The 20,208-nt window shown below is 57.2% G+C and overlaps 3 protein-coding genes across 3 annotated transcripts in view; 2 read left to right on the forward strand and 1 right to left on the reverse strand.

Moving 5' to 3' along the window:
- The window catches only part of LOC309681428 (acidic leucine-rich nuclear phosphoprotein 32 family member B), a 239,592-nt gene that overhangs the window by 39,816 nt on the left and 179,568 nt on the right, over positions 1 to 20,208 (forward strand). The window lies entirely within an intron of this gene.
- DUS3L (dihydrouridine synthase 3 like) lies at positions 4,328 to 12,054 on the forward strand (the record flags this gene model as incomplete). The annotated part of the gene is made up of 13 exons (XM_082495474.1): positions 4,328 to 4,374; positions 4,924 to 5,230; positions 5,741 to 6,325; positions 6,998 to 7,039; positions 7,138 to 7,290; positions 7,387 to 7,503; positions 7,887 to 7,952; positions 8,040 to 8,150; positions 8,782 to 8,878; positions 9,439 to 9,514; positions 9,842 to 10,030; positions 10,119 to 10,247; positions 11,871 to 12,054. The coding sequence occupies 13 exons, from the start codon at positions 4,328 to 4,330 to the stop codon at positions 11,941 to 11,943; spliced, it is 1,992 nt and encodes a 663-aa protein (XP_082351600.1). The 3' UTR covers positions 11,944 to 12,054.
- On the reverse strand, positions 17,587 to 19,634 carry LOC309681478 (la-related protein 6-like; the record flags this gene model as incomplete). Its single annotated transcript, XM_082495362.1, has 3 exons — positions 17,587 to 18,561; positions 18,961 to 19,171; positions 19,468 to 19,634. The coding sequence occupies 3 exons, from the start codon at positions 19,632 to 19,634 to the stop codon at positions 17,587 to 17,589; spliced, it is 1,353 nt and encodes a 450-aa protein (XP_082351488.1).

Below are 20,208 nucleotides of genomic sequence, written 5' to 3' on the forward strand. Positions count from 1 at the left end.
CCCGCTTCTGTGCCCAGGGGCGCTGGGGAAAGCCACATCCTGCCTCTTCCGTCACGCAGAGCAGCCTCTGCCAAGAAATCAGCCTCTCCCGTGACTGGTGCCTTGGCTTTGTCTTATTTTAGGGTTTGATGAAAAGACTTGGGGTCTTCTCCAAGCTTTACTAATGAAGGGCTGAGTGCCACAGCCAAGAGACTTGGGATCCCACACTGCTCCCTCGCTCCCACGTGAGCCCAGACATCTTGTGTGTTTCTTTCCCTCACTCCCTCCTCCACTAGAAATCCCTGCCCACACACCATGTGGATTTTGCAGATCCAAGGCCTCACCACCATGGCTTATCACCGCAGTTTCAGGAACCATTGTTCCCGCAGTTTCAGGAACCGCCACAGGTTGTACGATATCCACAACAGACCTCAACTCCAGTCTACTTCCAGTGCACTGACAGTTTGTCCCAAAAACCACACAGGCCTTGGCCAAATAATGACCTTTAACTACTCCATCCATGGGCCAAACGCTAAGTCAGCGCTCTGAGCAGCTCTTAAAAACTAGCCAAGAGGGAACTACGGCAAGAGATATTTTTCTAAAAGCCATTACACAGTTGCCTGCCCAAAGCCTGGCTCAGCCACTTACAAGCATTAGAGGAGCACACCCCGTTTCCAAAGTGTCCCACCACAGGTATTCTTGGGGTAGACATGGCATGGTGGCCTTTGGGGTCTTGGTGTGGGGTATGGAGACCCCAGCATGCGCCCACATGAACCGCCAGCTGTTGGGAGGAAACCGAGACCTGGTGATTATAGCAGGGAGGGAATTGGGAGCTGGGGCATGAAACTAGAGAGGGGAAACATTTAAGCTTTAATCTTGGAAACAGCTTTCTGATAGTAGATTTATGAGCGATGGGAATAGTCTCCTTTGCTGGAAGCTCTGTTACACCGGGCTTTGAAAACAAGACCGGATAAAAGAGCAGACAATAGACAAGAGGAATGGATTTTGCTTTGACCAGAAGATGGATAGGGCCCAATGGTTCACTTCCAGCTCTAGCTACCCTGCCCATACATCAGTGGTAAATCTCACACCTGCTTTCTGTGGCATTCGCCTATTTACATGATTAACCAGCAAAGGTTGTCAGAACACTACTGCACTGCTATGAAAGGCATCCAAACAAATGTGACCAGCCCAAATTTCTATCCCTGCTCTCACCCCACTGCAGCTGTGGAGGTGACCTCTTGGGGTTGCTACAAAACCTCATTTTTCAGCTAACGCCTGGGTGTAGTAGCCAGAACCAGGGGCTTGACACATCCGACTTTTGTGCAGGAGCCCATGGAAGGGGTATTTTCATTAATACATGTGTCTTGTTTAACTTGGACATTGAAGTAGCTGAACTTTCTCTGACTTAGTTCTCCCTGTATATATATCACACTTTCCTGTAATCAGCCTTTCCTTTTTTCCTGACTTGGCCTTTCCCAGTGTATTCTTGGGTATTGGTTTTCTTCAAAGCTGCTTTAGTGCTGCTGAAGGATGTTGAAGTGACAGCTCTGGCGATCCAAGCACTATACTCGCCCACGAAAGCCGTCCAGCTCAGGCAGCCGCAATGCAGGCTTTGCAGCTCCTCGCTCCCCTGGCCCCATTTCCAACCTCAGTATGACCGGATTACAGCAAGGGGTGAAGAGCTAATGCAGCCAACAAGAGCAGCACCTCTCCACACCTAGCAGAGATTTCCCCAACTTCCTTCATATACCTCCTCCAGCAACCACAGGTGAACATCAAGCTGCTCAGCCATGTGCGGCCAAGCCCCCATTGCATCAGCAGGAGCAGCTGTGTGGATGCACAACACACACACACACTGTAGCTGGCTCCAATTCAGTGCTCAAGAGGCTGTGGCAAAGCTGGCAACCCCAGGGGCTTCGTGCTCTGCTCTCAGACCCTTCGCCAGGGTCTGTTGGGAAGCTTGCCTGAGGCTCAGCCTCATAAAACCGCCCAGCCAGTGCCCTGAAAAGGGATTAAATGCAAAAGTCTGTGACCTCAGCTGAGTACAGCAAAGCAAAAGCACTCTTACTCCAGGCTTATTGCCCCGCAAAAACATCAGTGAAATCATTTCATTAATCCCCAGGGCCTCATTTCCTTCCTTCCTTCCCTCAGCCAAGCTGAAGCTTAAAATAGTATTTCACATTCCTCATATTTCACTCCAAAACTAATTAATACCCAATTAGCCAAAAGCTCTTCTCACATCAGCCTGGCTTGATCATGCAACCTGCCCACCCTTGGCAACAGCAAAAGCACTTTACAGGGCTCACAGCTCCTCCCAAGACATTTCTGATGGAGCATCTGGAGAGAACTGCACTAAGGCAACAAAAAACAGGATATCAGTGAAATTAAAGCCCCACATGCAATGTTACCTCTGTCCCATGTGCACACACAACTCTTATGTGCCCATAAACTAACTCACTCCGTGCTAATTCCCTGACACCACGAGCACGGCTGCTCTTCACCAGCTTCTAGCAGCCCCTAAAGGCAAAAACGCAAGTTACCTTCTGCCTCCTCTTGTTGGTACCTGCACCACGCTGCGGGGCTGAAACTGCAGCCTGCTTTCCTGCGCTTATGGAAACAAATAGGCAATTTTAATTTGGATAAAAGGGCCTGGCAAAGCCCTCAGATTCAGCACAGGGCAGCAGATGGGAAAGAAGATGGAACACGGGTCTTTCTTCACTTGGACTTCACAGCTATTTCTCTCTTGGTAGCCCAGGCCAAGCATGAGTCAAATGACAGTGCAGATGATGGAGCGCAACTGCAAAGGAAGAGATGGAAGTCTAAGCTGGAATGGAAACCTCATCCAGTAGAGCTCCGAATACATCACCCCAGGAGACATCAAGCCCTTTGCTACATGATCTTTCTTGCTCAAGGCCCACACACACCCAGCACAGGCCGAGAGGATCACAGACAAGGCGTTGGCGATTTCTGGTGTGCAGGGACTACAGACCAGGAGAGGCTGTAACAAGTGTCCAAACACATAGGGAAGATGTGGCAGTTATAGAGGAGGGAACAGAGTTCAGTGCGTGCCATCTCACACCAAACACCCCACACTTGACATTTCAGGGTGTTTTTTTTTCCACTCTGAACTTCCACCCACAGACCAAACACAAGGACAGACTTCGCACTCCAGCCAGTCTCATGAGCACCAGCCCTCACTCGCTGCATTAGCGGGACAGCCTTGTTAATGCAACCATTAGGAATGTGTGGCAGCACCTAAGATCTGGAATTAGTTTTGTGTTGGCTACAGCCCCATGTCAGAGGATAACCCCAGTCCCCAGAGACAAGGTGGCTCCTCCATCCATCCTGCAGCCCATACACAGCAGGAGGAAGGTGTGATGGCACCCAGCCTGCTGCCAGGAGCAAAGGCCAGTTCTTCCCATGGGCCACCAGCGGTGGAAACACTAAGCGCTCTCACGCCTCTGCTGAGTTGAGCTTGAAAACGTTTCCAAAGGCTAATATGGAAAATCCTGTTGCCAGAGCAGCCACAACAGAATTCTGCCCATGGGACAGCTTCAAAGCTGATTTACAGCTCTGTGCAACAGGAGATGGCTCATCCCCTCAGTTTAGGCTGAGCACCTAGCAACAGGCCTTGCATTTACTGCTTAAAAAAGCCCAAACATATAAAAAAGCCCAGACCAAGTGCCCTTCATCTCTGCAGAGCTCCATATTCTCCAGCTGACAGCTATGAAGAGGCAGAAGAGCCAGACTTTCACCCCCAAATGACAGAATCCCTCAGAAGCCATGAGACAAAGGGCCCATAGGTGTTTTTTTCCTGTCCCTCAAACCAGGACGAGCCCTGCCCCCCCGGGACAGCAGCCAGCATCAATCCCTGTGAGCCCCATATCCCTCACAGGCTGTACCTCACTCAGGAGGTGTCCCAAAACAGAGAGAAGCCCTGAAGAGCCCCAGCATGGAATGACACCTCTCGCAGGTGCAAGGGCCACCCACCAGCCCCCCCTCCCCACTGGGGCAGCCCCTCAACCGGGGCCCTGAGCTGGGGCGCCCCCACAGCCAGGCCCTTCCTGAGGGCCTCCCCCAGCAGACAGGCCCCGGTCCCCTCCAGACAAACCCAGAGCCTCTCACAGCCGGAGAGACACGGCCATCAGCGGCGATACGGCCCCTCACAGAGCCCGGCCAGACGCCGGCTCCGGCCCGAGCAGCTGAACGCGCCCCACGCTCCACCCGCCGCTATGAGGCGGCTTGGCCTCAGCCGGGCCTTTTATACCCGCCCGCCCGGACTCGCCACTCCCCCTCCGTCACGTGACCCCGCCCCGCCCCTCGCGTCATCACCGCGTGCGGCAGCATGGCGGCGGCGGTTGTGGCGGCCGGGGTGGCGCCGGTCCGCGCCCGGTGAGTGCGGGCCTAGGGCTGCCCCGACCCCGCCCCTGCCCCGCCATCCCCCTCGGTACGTGCCAGGCCCCCCCATAACTCCCCCGGTACGTGCCAGGCCCGCCCACCCCTCCCCGGTACGTACCCGCCTCCCCATAAGCCCCCTCGGTACGTGCCAGGCCTTTCCATAAACCCCCCGGTACCTGACAGGCCTCTCCGTAAACCCCCCCGGTACGTGCCACTCTCCTCCATAACCCCCCCAGTATCTTCCAGGCCCCTCCATAAACCCCGCGGTACATGCCCGGCCCCCTCAACCCCCTCCGGTATGTGCCAGGCCCCCCTATAACCCTCTGCTACGTGCCAGGCCCCTTCCCCCCCCCCAATACCTGCCAGGACCCCCATAGACCCCCCCGGTATGTGCCAGGCCCCCCCATAACCCCCTGGTACGTGCCAGGCCCTGCCTGGCCCTGTCGTCCCCCTGGCAGCCCCCCCTCCCTGCAGGCAGACCCCTGTCCCCCATCTCCCGCTCCGCACCGTCACTGGGGTCTGACGGGTGCTGTGTTTCCACAGGTTCCTCGCCTCCAAGGAGCAGTTCCATGCCTACCTGCGGGCCGGGGGCGAGCACAGCAGCGGGGGTGAGGAGGAGAAGGAGGTGGAGGAGAAGGTTGAGGAGGAGGTCAGCAGCTGCCAGAGCGAGCCCCCCGCCAAACGGGTGAAGTCAGAGGACCTCGGTCAGGACGGGGAAAGCCGAGAGAATGCTGGAGCAGAGGAGAAGGAGCCCACGGAGCGGAAGCGGGCCCGTGGGCAGAACAAGAGCAGGCCGTGTATGAAACCCAACCACTACGAGCAGAGCAGGCTGTGTCCGTCGGTGACACAGGTAGGGTATGGGGGCCCTGCTCTGTGCTGCTCTGGGATGGGGAATTTGGGGACCCCGGTGGGCCCTTCCTGCTCCGGGGCTGCATTTATTTTTAAGTCTAGGAAAGCACATTGAAGATAGAGCCGCAGCAGGGCAAACTGCCTGCAGGGAGAGCGCAGCAGGGGGCTGTGCTGGCAAAACCACCTCTGTTGGCTGGCTGGGAGAGGGTGAAGCAGGGTGAGCTGAGCAGGACAAGTAAAGTGTCAGCTTCCCTGAAGCGGTAGCGCTAAAATGTCCCCCTCAAGTGGGTACGTCACTGCCCTTCTGTGGCATGTTTCAGCAATCAGCTTCCTGGGAGCGTTTCATGGGGCACCCGCTGTCACCCAGGGAGCAATGGGCACTCAGAGCTGTTCTGGCCCCTCTCTGGGCTGGAGCAGACTCAGGCTCACCTCGCTTGTGCTGGAAGGTACAGGCTTGCCCGGGCAGGCAAGTGGAGGGCAGAGGTTTTAACCTTCTCTTTATTGTTTTAAGGGGTGTGCAGAGAAGTGCTACTTTGGGCCACGGTGCCGCTTCCTTCATGACATTGGCGAGTACATGGCCGCGAAGCCAGCCGACCTGGGGCGCAGCTGCGTGCTCTTCGAAACCTTTGGCAAGTGCATTTACGGCGTCACCTGCCGCTTTGCCCAGGCCCACCTTGGGGACGGCTACCAGAACATCATCAACACGGACCGGGCCAAGCAGTGGGAAGGAAAGTCGCTGGTGAGGAACAACCTTTCCAAGGATCTCCAGCACCAACTGCGCAAGAAGAAGTTTAGCTTCAAGAAGGCTGATGAGTACCTCCGTGGTTTGGCCAAGCCCCACAGTGATGGTGGGAAGGGAGGCAAAGCCATGGGGCGTTCTACAGAGGAGCAAGAGCCATCCAACTGCACAACACCCCAGGAGAGTCTGGGAGACAGCCCTGAATGTCCTGTGCTACCAGAGCAGGGAGGAGATCCCAAACCAGATGCCTTACAGTGCCCCAGCCCCACAGCTGGTGAGGAGGCTTTGTCTGTGAAAACAGTGGGCCCAGTGACAGATGAAGACACTATAAAGCTGCGGATATGTGAGAAGAAAAAGGTGAGCAGGGAGAGTTTGGCTGAGGGCTGATGTCTCTCATGTACCTGTCAAGTGATTGAGATTGTGCTTGGGAAGACGGAAGAGACCTCTTAGCTGGGTGAGAGGCGGGCAGAGGACAGGGCTGCCTGGGGACCACGTTACTGTTGTGAGAGGGAAAGGATGCAGGAAGGTGAGCTCTTGGGGCTGTGGTGTTGTCCTTGGAGGGGTGAGAACCAAGAGAAGCAGCAGTCCCTTGCATGTGAGGGAGAACAGGGGCTGAGCATTCAGTGAGGGTGGATGTGATCTGCAAGGAGAACCAAAGCTGGGGCTGGTTGGTTTGTGCAGACGGCACGGTGCTCTCCTGGGGTGAGAGCATTGCCTCCTTCCTCTCCTTGTCACCTCTGTCGTTGCATCTGTTAGCCAGTCTTGCTTCCCTCTATATCTGTAACTGCTTTGACTTTTCTCCAAGCTGAGCAGTGAAAACAAATTGAGCAGTTGAAGTTTTTGGCTCTTTTATCCAAACGATACATTCTCTTGGAATAGTTGAGGTTCTCAAAGAAAAAACAGTGATTTTCTGGGTTTCCCACTAAGTTTTACCCAAGGCAAGTGATAAAATTGCTTACTGGAATACCTTTCTGTTTAATCACTGTTGGTTCAGCTCTCCTAACATGCTCCTCCATCCTTGTTTTCCAGCTGGAAATCCAAGGCAAGCTCTACTTGGCTCCCCTGACCACGGTAGGCAGATAATTCTCTCCTTTTGTCAAAATTTGCCATTGCCACATTTGGAACAGAGCAAATCTCCTGACAAACCATCTCTCTGCTGTCTCTTTCAGTGCGGTAACCTCCCTTTCCGAAGGATATGCAAGCGCTTTGGGGCAGACGTCACCTGTGGAGAGATGGCTGTGTGCACAAACCTGCTTCAAGGCCAGTCCTCCGAGTGGGCTCTCCTCAAACGGCATCATACCGAAGATATTTTTGGGGTGCAGGTGAGTGCTATCATCTTGATAATCAAACAAATGATAACTCACTTCTGAGGAGAAAAGCTGCTTCTTGAACTCATGCATCTTCTCCCCCTCTGGTAGCTGGAGGGAGCATTTCCAGACACGATGACAAAATGTGCAGAGCTCCTGAACCAGACAATTGAAGTGGACTTTGTAGACATCAATGTTGGGTGTCCCATTGACCTGGTCTACAAGAAGGTAAGAAGCCGTTCTGCAATGCATTTTGCTTCCTTCAATAGATGCTTGTCCTTTGCCTCATCTCCTGTTACCTGATTTGCTCCTGCCAATCTAATCCAGAGCTCCCGGTTCATTTATGGGCAGTAGACTTCAGCGAGAAGGCAAATAAGCTGTTTGAAGAGCAGGGAATGGTTAGCTGTCTCTCTCTGGCAGCAGGCAGGAGTTGGGAGGGAAAGGGGCTGTGGGTTTTTTTTTGTTGAAGAGTCCCCTTTCTCCAAGTCTTGAGGTGCTCCAAGTGTTACCTGCATTCCCTGAGCAGAGGGCAGCTGTTGAGCAGCTCCAAGGAGGCTCTTCACTATGCAAGGAGATAGAAAGTCTTGACTACACCGCTTTTTGTCTCCCAGGGAGGAGGCTGTGCTCTGATGACTCGGTCCAACAAGTTTGAACAGATCGTCCGAGGGATGAACTCGGTGAGTCAGAGCACCTGCCGGCAGCGGGAGATGAGCTGACGGAGCCAACTCCTGCCTCAGCCTGGCCTCATTCTCCCATCTCTGCAGGTGCTGGATGTCCCGCTGACTGTGAAGATACGGACAGGGGTGCAAGAAAAGATTAATGTGGCTCATAAAATAATCCCCAAGATCCGGGAGTGGGGAGCATCCATGGTCACGGTACAGGGATACCTGCTGTGGTGTGACATTGTTGGCTGGTGTTGGGGGAACCCTGCTTGCATGTCAGCCTAGAGCATGACGTGGGGGTGGTCTTGCCCTTCCCCGCAGCTGAGCGGCTCTTTCAAACACCTTTGACCAGCTGCGTACTACCTTTTAGTGTTTTCGGCTAATAATAGAGAAAAATTCGGACGCAGAGAGTGTTTTCCTGGGTGCGCCTCAGCTTTGTATCCATTACAAAAGGAGCTAGTTCCTGGCAGTGCTCTGGAACAGAGGTCTCAGCCAAATAAGCCTCGTTACAGCAGGGCTGGGGAAGCGATGGGACCATCTCATTTGCATGGGGATGAGTAGTTCCTGCCCACAGTGAATATTCCCTTTCACTGTGGACAGTCACTTCTTGCTCTGGCTTGCAAATAGCCAAAACCTTACTCAGGAAGCGTCCAGCCCTTTCTTGGCTCTGCTAGCCGCTTCCGCAGCCCAGTCTGTTAGCAACTGGCTGGGCTGTCCATCCAGTAGGATCCTTTACCCCATCCTGGTGTTGTTGCCTTTGCTGAGGCACGTTCCTGCAGCGCTCCGTTCTGCCCTGCCTCCTCCAGGGCGTTCGGTGAAGTCTCTCTGTGACTTTCTTCTCCAGCTTCACGGCCGATCCAGGGAACAGCGGTACACGAGGGGCGCTGACTGGGACTACATAGCAGAATGTGCTAAAATAGCAAACCCCATGCCTCTTTTTGGTAGGTATTTCTGTTGTTTTGTCGTGTGGACTGAAAGTGCCGCATGTTTGATTTGAAATATCTTTAGAAAAGAAAAAGAGCAGGCTCCCAAGGACATTTAGCCTGGGGGAAGGGTTGGAGTGTCCTTCCTGCTGCTGGTGACACGATGGAGTGAGTTACCAGCAGCTCTTGTGCAGTCCAGCTCTGCCCGTGCGCTGGGGGCCAGGCGTGACGAGCGCTGAGCAGAGTAGGAAGGGAAGGGAGAGGCAGGACACAAACCACTTGGTTTTTAGCAGGTGCTTTCTGCCTCGGGCACCATGGCACAGACAGTCCCAGCTAAACCTTCAGGGTAGGAGTTGGGAGCAGAGAAAAAGAGAGAAGACTCTCCTTTTCCTTCTCAGGGGAACATTAATCAGAAACATCCCTGGGAGTCTCTAAACGTGAGCCCCGGAGCCTCTTTGGACAATCTGGCTTTTGGACCCTGTGTCCATTTTGAATTTTATCCCATGCCTGGATTAACTCATTTTGACTTGTCCTCGTGTATCGCTTTGACCTCTGGCTTCTCCCTTTTTTCTGGACAGGAAACGGTGATATTTTGTCTTACGAAGATGCTAATCGAGCCATGCAGATGGGCGTTTCGGGAATTATGATTGCAAGGCAAGTGCCTGTGTTACCTCTTTGCTTCTGAGCTCTATTGGTGCAAGAGTAAAAAAGGAATTAAAAAAAAAAAAAAACCAACCAAAAAAAACCAACCTAGCCAAACCCAAAACACGAGAAATTTCCTTTTGGTTAAACTATTTTTTGAAACTTGGTAAAATCAGTTTGCGTCTGGGGGAACTAAAAGCAGCTTCCTATTCAAATTGAAAAAAAAAATAAATTAAAGCACCATTGACTGGCATATAAGTGCTGGAAAGTCTCCTTAATTTGTTGGCATCTTCAGAAGCATCAGTCATGGGAATAACAAAGCACATTTTTTTTGGCTAGAGGGGCACTCATCAAACCGTGGCTTTTCACTGAAATTAAGGAACAGAGACACTGGGATATCTCCTCTAGCGAGAGGTTTGATATCCTCAAAGACTTCACCAACTACGGCCTCGAGCACTGGGGGTCAGATACTCAGGGAGTGGAGAAGACCAGGAAGTTCCTGCTGGAATGGCTCTCGTTCCTATGCAGGTACTTCTCCCCAGCTGAGAGGATCTTTACCGCAGTGAGCCCGTATCGTGTGAACAATAGCGCACAGCACCATTACATCTCATTGCAGATATATTCCAGTTGGCTTATTGGAACACCTACCTCAGAAAATTAACGAGCGGCCACCTTACTACATGGGGAGAGACTACCTGGAGACGCTGATGGCGAGCCAAAACGTGGACGACTGGATTAAAATAAGGTAATAAAGCATTGATTTTCATTCAAATGGCCTGGAAGGGACATGGCAGAGCCCCACAAAATCACTGTGCGTCCTCTGCGGAGGGTGATGACGCTTTCCCATCGGTTCAAGAGGTTGTAAGAAAGCGGCAAGGGTTAACCAGTGTGTTACTTCGAGGTTTTAACTGAGCTTGAACTTGCCGTAAAGAGCTCTCTCAATCCCTGTGTCTGCTTCAGCAGGTCATGCAGTACCCGCTGCAAATGGAGAACAGCTGACCTCTCTCATGACACGCTGTTCATCCCAGGACAGTCGTAGGAACCGATAGAGGAGAGCGCAACGATGGGATGTCTCAGGCTGTCAGCTCTGCCCGGCCAGTCCCACCCTGCCAGGCCCGTCCGGATGCTGAGCAGGAAGGCAGTCCCTATCCCCCAGTTAGGAGAGCTGAGTTGTTTTCCCCATTTTTCATTATCTGATTTCTGAGTTCATGCAGCAAAGTGCAGGAAACGGTTCTTCCCCCCCCATCTATGAGTCCTCATGCACTGGCTTGAAATGACTTTGCAAGCTCAAAGCCAGCTAAAATGAGAGCTGGAGCAGCCAGCTGCTATTTCCCAGCTCATGGAAACGGAGATTAGCAAAAATAGAGCATGGCTACGGCCTTCTCTGGTTTTGCTAATCCTCGTCCGTTGTGTTAGTACTGGGAACAGCTGCCTAAAACCACGTTACAAGTTTTGATCAGAATTTTTAAATGCCGTTTTTCAAGCGGAACCTGCCTGCATTAGGCTGCACAAAGCTTTGTAACCTGCGGTATTTACAGCTCCATGTAATAGATGTTTATAGCCGTAAGAACTTAAAATTTTAAAGCAATTTAGATTTATTCATTAAAGCTCATTTTAAGGAGATGCTAAGCAGAAGCAGAGTTCTTTGAGCGCGCTCCATTTCTGCTTTTGTGCTGTAGATTCAGGCTCTTGCTATGCAATTCTCTGCCCTGCTGGGATACTCTCTCTCTGACATGTCTTATGGAAAGTTTTAGTGATGCTGTATTCAACCAACATCCAGGAAATAAGTTAAGCCTCCTTGACTATAAAGAAAATTACTCTGCACTGAAAATACAATGTGTGTTCCAAAGCGTGAAATAGTTGAAGTCTTAAGCTAGGATAAATCTGATCGCAATACGACTGGCTTACATCATTTTAGGATCTGCCCTTAATACTTTCTGGCACTAACGGGGTTTTGGCTCTGCACAAGCACAGCGAGAGGTGGGGAGGAGCTTTTCAGAGGCTCCTGTTGATTTTAGGCATGTCGTTGCCAGCGATGAGGCTGGTATTCAGGTCACCAAACTTAGGAGCCCATTTTGACACTGACTCTCGGTGACTGCCCAGCAGGAAGAGCATTGCCCTTACTGGGAGGCTGCGTCCCTCCAGTACTGTGGATCGGGGTTAAAGCTCAGCACTGGAGGTGGTTTTGTGCAGCAGCCCGAAATTTTCAGGAGGGTAAAGGCTTGGTTTGACACATCTGACTGCAGTCACCATCGCTGTAGAGCCACAGGGCCACGCAACAGCTGGGTACCAGTGGCTCTGTTGTATTTAACCCTCTCCTTTCAGTTTATTTTTAATTTGGTTTTGTTTTTTTCTTTCTTTCTTCCAGTGAGCTGCTTTTGGGACCTGTGCCTACCAACTTCACCTTCCTGCCTAAACACAAGGCAAATTCCTACAGATAGGGCTGATGAGGCCCTTTCCCACGGCATCGGGTCCAGAGGAGGCGTTAGGATGGTGTGCGTCGAGGAGCTGTTGTTCAGCTGCGCTCTGAAATGAAATAAAGTTTTATGTTTTTAGAAGCGCTGTCGCCTTCCCGCCCCCAGCGTCGATCCCTGCCGCGAGTTACACAGCAGATGGCCTCGCGCAATCTTGCAGCCAGAGGTGCCTCGCTAACAGAGAGCAATTTGTTTAATTAGCAGGATACAGGCCAGGAGAGATCTTTGGCCTCCAGTTCACGGCGGGAGTTGTCCCGACTCCCCCACACCACCCACTGTTCACGTAGCGAGAGGCCTCTCTTCCTACCAGGATGTCCTTGGTAGTGCCAAATCCTCCAAGTACGAGGAGGGGATGTACTAACCCAGTCCCTGGGGTCCTGCAGAGCACAAACAGACCCAGCATCTCATCATCGGCTCTGTGCAGAATCCAGTCCTTTTCTGGGAGTGTGCAGCGGCGGGTACCATCTCCTCCCAGGTGCCACGCACCCGGGGAAAGCACGGCCCCCTCCGAGGAGAACCCAGAGCTGGTTGTTTCCCAATCAGGCAGGACTTGAGGGAGGGCTGGGGGAAAGCGTGCCACTGACTGACACTGCATGACCTTACCTCGCACGCTTGAGGTCCTTTTTGCTGTCTCTGCATCGCTCCAGTCAATGCTGCACTCAGAAACGCAGGCGGCAGCCACAAATGCATTTGCCGTAGGGCACAAGGGATGCAGATTGGTCCCCACACAGCTCGGGTGAATCAATTTGTGTTTTTTACCCCCTGAAAAATACTATTTAAAGCAAAAATCACTTGCACCCACAGTCCATGATAGCCACCGGGAGGCTTAACCTCTGTCCCTCCCCAGGAGGAACTGGGCCAAGCCCATCCCGTCTCCCACGAGTCCCTCTCCGTTCACAACCAGCAAGTCGAGGAGGGCATCGTTCCTAGTTGGCTCCCTGAGTACGCGTGACAAGGAGTTCTCGTCTCCCACAAACTGCGGGAATTTCCCAGCCCTGCTCCTCACAGCAGCAAGGTGTTCCCACCTGATTTCCACTGGGAAGTTGAAGTCTGCCCTAAGGAGAAGGGCTACCGACCAGAGATGGCTCCTAATCGCCCACAGAACACCTCCTCGGCGCCGGCGTCCCGGCTGGGCGCCGGCCGGCAGACACCCGCTGTGCCATCGGTTTTGTTTTCCATCCCCTCATCCTCACCCAGAGGCTCTCAACCGCACCATTGTGACCACGAAGGACCATCAAACCTCTCCCTCACCTACAGCGCGACCCCTCCATCGCGCCGGCCATGCCCACCCCTCCCGGAACACCCCGGCTCTCCATCCCAGCACCGTCCCACCGAGTCCCACTCATCCCAAGGGCATCCCCGCTCTAGGAACGCACCGAGGCTCCCAGCCTTCGGCCCCTTCCCTCCCTGGGAGGAGCTGGGGGGGCCGTTGGGGCAGGCGGAACACTGGGAGCCCCCACATTCCTTCCTGGGCGACGCCAGAGAGTCCTTAGCAGCAGATGCACAGAGAGGACCGACCATGGATCCTCCATCGCTGTGGCTCCCCCAGCCTAGCTGCTGGGCCCCCGCGGCCCCCCAGCTCCTTCAGATCGTTGTGCTCCCCGAAACCTTCTACCTCCAAGGCAGGGATTGACCCCGACCCCCGCAGCCCGGGAGGGCTCTCGGGGCCAGGAGCAGAGGAGGTGACCACCGGCCACGGCTGCTCTCTCTCTTGCAGGCGCAGCCGCCCCGTGCATCCCACCCGCGCAGCAGCCGCCCTTCCCCGCAGCCTGGGCACCCCCGGGGGGGGACGCACCCCAGGGCCCCCCGGCACCGCCACCAGGTACGGCACCCCCAGCGCCCGGGAGCCCCGGTCACCCGCAGCGGCCCCACCGCCCCTCTGCCCCCGGACTTTGGGCACGGGGGGTCGGCCCTGCCCTCGCCTGCCCAGAAAACCCCATTTCCAGAGAAATTCCCCCGTACCTGGGGCCGTCTCTCCCGCCTCGCCCCCTACACACCAGTCTCCTCCCCGGTGTCCCACCCCGTCCCACCGGCACAGCACCTCACCCCTGGGACCCCCCGGCCACGAGCCCCACGGGTGCCCGGCCCAGAGCCGGGTATGTGGGTGATGGGGGATGAGGGAGATGGGGGATGGCTCGGCGGGTGCCCCTGGAGGGTCCCGCTGGCCCAGCGCGGCTCCCTGTCACCCCCCAGGGCTGCAGAGGGTCCCATGCAGCTGCTGCTTCGACCCCTGGTTCTTCCGCATCGAGTGGACGGCCACCAACATGCCCCCGACGGCCGCCTCCACGCTCGGCCACGGCACTGCGTCTCTGCCGGGCGCTGCCCCAGGGGGTCCCGGGGGCTATGGGACCTTCCCGGCCTGGGTGGCCCCTGCCACCCCCCAGAGCCAACCGACACAGTTCCAGCCGATGCAGCTCCTGCCGTACAGCCACGAGGGCACAATGGTGGCCCCAGAGGTGGCCACAGTCCCTCCAGTGCTGCCGACATCCATCCCCGGCCACCAGCACGTCAAGGGACAGTCCGCATGTGCCAACATCTCCAGCATGGCCACCCCCGCGGGGACACTCCCAGCCAGCAACATCCCCCCACACAGCCACGTCCTCCCCAGCCCCACCGCTGTCCTCCACAACCAACCTCCTGGGGACCTGGTGGACAATGCTGAAGTGACCGAGGAGATGCTCTTCCAAGAGGCTCTGAGGCTCTTTGATTCCTCCCTGGATGCGGTGGACGTCAGCCAGGATGGTCCCATTGGGGTCCCCGTGCCTGGGGACCTTGGTGGCACCATTGGAGAGGGGACAGTGGTGGCCCCAGTGCTGCCAATGTCCATCCCCGGCTATGAGAACACTGAGGAACTGTTTCCAGAGATCAACATCTCTGGCTGGGGGTGTCCCCACGGGGGTGGCCATACCAGCAACAGCCCCTTGGGCAGCAGTGTCGTCCTCAGCCCCTCTGCTGTCCTCCACAACCAAGCCCTTGAGGACCAGGGAGGCTACACTGAAGTGACCGAGGAGATGCTCCTCCAAGAGGCCCTGAAGCTCTTTGGTTACTCCCTGGACACCGAAGGGGTCAACGAGGATGATCCCATCAGTGTCCCTGTGCTTGGGGACCCTGATGGCACCGTCGGAGAGGGGACAGTGGTGGTCCCAGTGCTGCCAATGTTCATCCCCGACTACAAGAACATCGAGGAACCATCTTCAGAGATTGACAGCTCCAGCACGGTCACCCCCTTGGGGACACCACCGGGCAGCAACAGCCCCCTGGAGACATCCCCAGGTAGCGACAGCACCTCGGGCATCGACAGCCCCTCAGGCACCGACAGCCCCTCGGGCACCGACAGCCCCTCGGGCACCGACAGCCCCTCGGGGACACCCCCAGGCATCGAGAGCCCCCCAGGCAGCGACAGCCTCTTGGGGTCACCCCCAAGCAGTGACAGCTTCTGGGACAGCGACAGCCCCTTAGGGACATCCTCGGACAGTGACAGCCTCTCGGGCATCCACAGCCTCTCAGAGACACCCCCGGGCAGCGACAGCCTCAGCAACATCTCCCTCAGCCGCTCTGCTGTCTCCAATGACCAAGCCCTTGAGGACCCCGCCACCGACTTCGCAGTGCCTGAGCAGATGCTCCTCAATAAGACCATCAGGGTCTTCCATTGCTCCTTGGAGGTGGAGGTGGTGGAGGTGGTGGAGGTGGGCCAGGATGGGCCCAGCAGCAACCCCACACCTGGGGACCCCGATGGCACCTCACTGCTGGAAGAGCTCCTCACTCCTGACTACAGTCTCACCGAGACCACCGCTGCTGTCCAGACCCTCGAAGAAATCCTCTTGGCGATGGAGCCCCAGGAGCCGTGGCGGGATGTGGGGACGGAGCCCCAGGAGCCGTGGCGGGATGCGGGGACGGAGCCCCAGGAGCCGTGGCGGGATGCGGGGACGGAGCCCCAGGAGCCGTGGCGGGATGCGGGGACGGAGCCCCAGGAGCCGTGGCGGGATGCGGGGACGGAGCCCCAGGAGCCGTGGCGGGATGCGGGGACGGAGCCCCAGGAGCCGTGGCGGGATGCGGGGACGGAGCCCCAGGAGCCGTGGCGGGATGCGGGGACGGAGCTGCCACCACCGTCCCAGCCTGCCATGGTGGAGCCACGGGGGAAGAAACGGGGGATGAGCCCTGCGTCATCACCACCCAGCAAGCGCAGGGCTCTGTCAGCCAGCCCGGGGGGGGCAGAGGGGGATGAGAGCCCCTGCAGGGAGGAATGGAGATAAGTTCAGAGGGGGATGTACTGGGGGGGAAGGGGGGGAAGGTGTATTTGGGGGGCAGAGGGGAGGGGGGGGGCGATTTGGGCAGCAGAGGGGAGATGGGGGGGTGTATTCAGGGGGGCGGGGGGGGAGGAGCAGAGGGAAGGTGGGGGGAGGGAGTGTTCAGAGTAGCTTCAATAGGACCTTTTCTCTTGTGTTTTCCCATTAAAAGTTGTTTCTCCAAAACCGCTCTGTGCCTGTGCTGGAGGGGGAGGGAGCGCGGGGGGCAGCGGGAAACGGCGCCCAAGAGGTGCCAAAGCCCCACTGAGCCCCAGATCGGAGCCGGCGACCCCCGAAGGGCACCGAGCCGCTCCCAGGGACGAGCCACGGCCAGCAGGGAGGGCAATGGCGGGGGGACGACTCCCCTGTCCCCTTCCCCAGGGGAAGGCGCCCTTTGGCCGCGGGAGCCAGGACAGAGGGGTCCCTGCAGGACTCACGGACACGGCCCCACGCAGAAAGCAGCACGGAGCCCCCGGGACAAGGACAGACCCCGGGGGGGGACACAGACACACACACAAGGAGGGCCGCAGGGCCTTCGTCCGGAACACCCCAGCGTCCCCTCCGGCGGGGACGGGGCTGGGGCTGAGCCCCCCAAAGCCTCGCGACAATCCCGCCCGTCCTCAGCTCCCACCGCGCTCGGCTCCGCAGCCCGGCTTTGCCCCGCCGCCGCCGCAAAATAACCCCGAATCACCCCAAGAACGGCCAAGGAGGGACCGGACCTCCTCCCCTTCTCTGGCTGCACCTCGGGCAGCCACAAGACCAGCAAGGGGGGAAAAAAAAAAAAATTTAAAAATTAATAATAATTAAAAAAAAAAAAAAAAAAAAAATAATCACTGCACTGGCCAGAAAGTGCCTGGAAACTTCGTCTCTCTTTATTGCCCATTTCCCATCCGAGCTCCACAACCGGGGCCAACGCAGCCAACGGCGCCTTCGGGAAGCAGCCGCCCGTCTCTGGGTCCGGCTCGCAGAAGGTGCGGGGGGACGTCCCCGTCGGGGCACCCCCAGCGCCAGGGGTCGGGGAGGGGGCTGAGCCCCTTCCTCGGGGCGGTCCCAGGGACGCCGCTGGGGCGGTGGGAGCCACTGCGGACCCCGGGTGGGGGCAGCCCCATTGGCATCAGCACAGCGCGGCGCAGCGCAGCTCCTGCCCCCGCACGCCGGCCGCCCCCAGCATCGTCCTGCACCCAAAACTCCTGTCCCCTGGAGCAGCTGCACCGCCACCACCCCCGGCTCTCGGGGGCCACGGAGGGCTATCCTGCTCCAGAGGAGGAGGAAAAAAAGAAGAAAAAAAAAAAAAAAAATCCCTAAACCCAAATGTAAAGGAGCCTCAGCGCCGGAGGACGAGCTCTCCTCTCCCGAAGCTGCCGCAGAAGCCCTTGGTGCCATCGGGGCCGTGGGGCAGGTGAAGCACCCCATCCCGCAGGCCGAGGTGCTCTGGCATCCGCTTCACTGCCAGGGCATCGCCAGGAGGAGGTTTGGCATCCGGAGGGAGACCGCTGTGCCAGGGCGCCCAGGCGCTCCCCCAGCCACCGCCGCGGGGGCTCTCGGTGCCGGAGCAGAGGCCAGAGCAGCTGCCGGTGCCCAAACCCGACCCGAGCGGAGGGAAGATTTTGCTGGTGAGGAGCGATCTGGTGAAGGCGTTGCCAAAGTCGCCGCTGGGCCAGGCGGGTGCTGGGGGGTCCTTGTTCAGGAGGAGGGGCGGCAGTGCCGGGGCACCGTCTGACTCCGGGGAGCTGCAGAGCAGAGAGTCCCCGATGCCGTAGGGGAAGGTCACCGCCGTTTTCCAACCCAGCTGGTCCACCAGCTCTTCCACCGCCTCCCTCTCGGCTCCGGGTTTCTTCTTGGAGCCCTTCCCGCAGAGCCGGACCACCCTGATGCTCTCGCCGCCCGGGTGGCTTTGGTGGCCGAGGCCCTCAAAGGCCCTGCGGGCGCTCTCCAGGCTCTCGTACTCCACCAGCGCGCAGCACTTGCTCAGCAGCTCGGGGAAGCGCGATGTGTATTTCCGCACATCTGAGGGCAGCTTGCGGCCCGGCCGCAGGATGCGGATGGAGGCGATGGCGCCGAAGGGGCTGAACATCCTCGTGATGGTCTCGAGGAAGTTCTTCTGGAGCGGCGGCGGCACGTCCTGCCCCTGGGGCAGCAGCTCCCAGGCCAGCAGCAGTTTGCTGGGGGGGACGCTCAGCAGGGATTCGGGGATGGGGACCCGCCGTCTCACTTTGGTGCCCTCCTCGTTCACCTCCAGCAGCTCCGAGAACCGCAGGGCGTAGAGCGTGAGCCGCCAGTCGCGCGTCAGGTATTTCACCTGCGGGAGAGAGGGGCGTCACTGCATCTCCACGAGTCTCCCCAGGCAAGGGCCACCCTAAATCCTAAGTCCAGGCAGGCTGCAACCCCATCAACCTGATGTCACAACAAGGCAACATCTCCCCCACCTTTCACGTGAGCATCTTCGGGGTTTGCAGAAGGTCCCCAGTGCCCCCTGGACCACAGCAAGAAGCTACAGCTTCCCCAGACGTCGCACCACCAGTGCTTCCCTGCAGTTATTTGGTTAAGGGATGATCTCTCCCAAAGCAGCCCGGGGGAACCACCTGAGCAGAGCCTGGACCTCCCTTACACCCCACCAGAGACAGCCGGAGCACACCCAGACATCCTCCACGTGAAGGCCACTTCCCACCCTGGCTGGCTGGTGCCACTGGCGGCCTACCTTCTTGAAGGACGTCAGCAGTTTGATGCTCACGAAGCCCATCTTGTTCTTCTGGACATGTTTCAGGAGGAAAGCATCCTTGGCCAGGTTCTCGTCAGAGAGGTAGAACTCCACCTGGGACACGATCCTCCGGACCAGCTGCGGGTCGGGGATGGAGTAGTTGCAGTCCAACAGATCAGACCTCAAAACATCACTCATGTTGTAGAGTCTCCTGGCAGAGCAGCAGGGACACAGGCGTGAGTTGGTGGCCTTTGGGACATGCAGCACTGCCCAGTCCCAGCCACAATGGTGCAGATGGCAGAGACACTGGGGAGACCCAGGGCCACCAGCTTTGCCCTGGTGGCAGGGGAGCAACGCGAACCTGCACCCAAAAAACCTCCTGGTGTGGGAGCGCCAGCGCTAGACCATGAACCTAAACCCATCCCAGACAAGGGACAGGTTCCTTTGGGGACAAACACAAGGCAAGACCAGGGCTCAGCCCCCACACCCGTCCCAGCAGCCACATACCCATTGAAGCTCTCCAAGAAGTCCTCCTGGCTGAGCAGGGCGAGCGAGCTGCTCCGCGGTGGACGGAGATGCGGTGCCGGGAAGGAATTCCTTTGCAGTGGCAGAGAGGTGCTGCAGCTGGGCTGGGAACCGAGCCCCAAGGCCACCCCAGAGGTACGTGATGACATGGTCCTTCATCTGGGACATTACACAGGAGAAGGACGGTGCTGGGACGTTCCCTGACTGCAGCCAGCCCCCGGGCAGAGCCCTGCTCTGGGCTACAGCCCCCAGCCCAGGGACAGGGGAGCAGAGGGGGCTCCTTGCTGTGCCCTTACCTGCTTGGCAGCGCTGGGAGGGGTAGGAAGTCCTGGCACTACATCCTAGAGACCCCAAAGCCCTTCCACCTCCAAACCAAGGCTCCTAAAAGACAAAGGGAAAAGAAAGGGGGGAAAAAAAAAAAGAAAGAAGAAAAAGCTCTGGGGACAAGCAGGCTGCTGCTTTATAAGGGCATCCTCCCAGAAAGAGCCCCAGTGGGCAGTTACGGACCTGCCCCCACCGAGACCCAGTGGGCTCCAGGTGAAACCTGTCTGTGGGTTAACCAGCCCCAGCTGAGCCGGGCTCCTCCTGCCAGCGCTGCTGAGCTGGGCCGGGCAGGCAGAGGAGGGGCAGAGGCGGTGGGGCTGGTACCCATCAGGCTGGTACCCATCAGGCTGGTACCCACCGTGCAGGGATGCAGTGGGCTGGTACCCAGTGGTGCCGGTA

The sequence above is a fragment of the Vanellus vanellus genome (genome assembly GCF_965231255.1).
Source record: "Vanellus vanellus genome assembly, chromosome: 25".
Lineage (NCBI taxonomy): Eukaryota > Metazoa > Chordata > Aves > Charadriiformes > Charadriidae > Vanellus > Vanellus vanellus.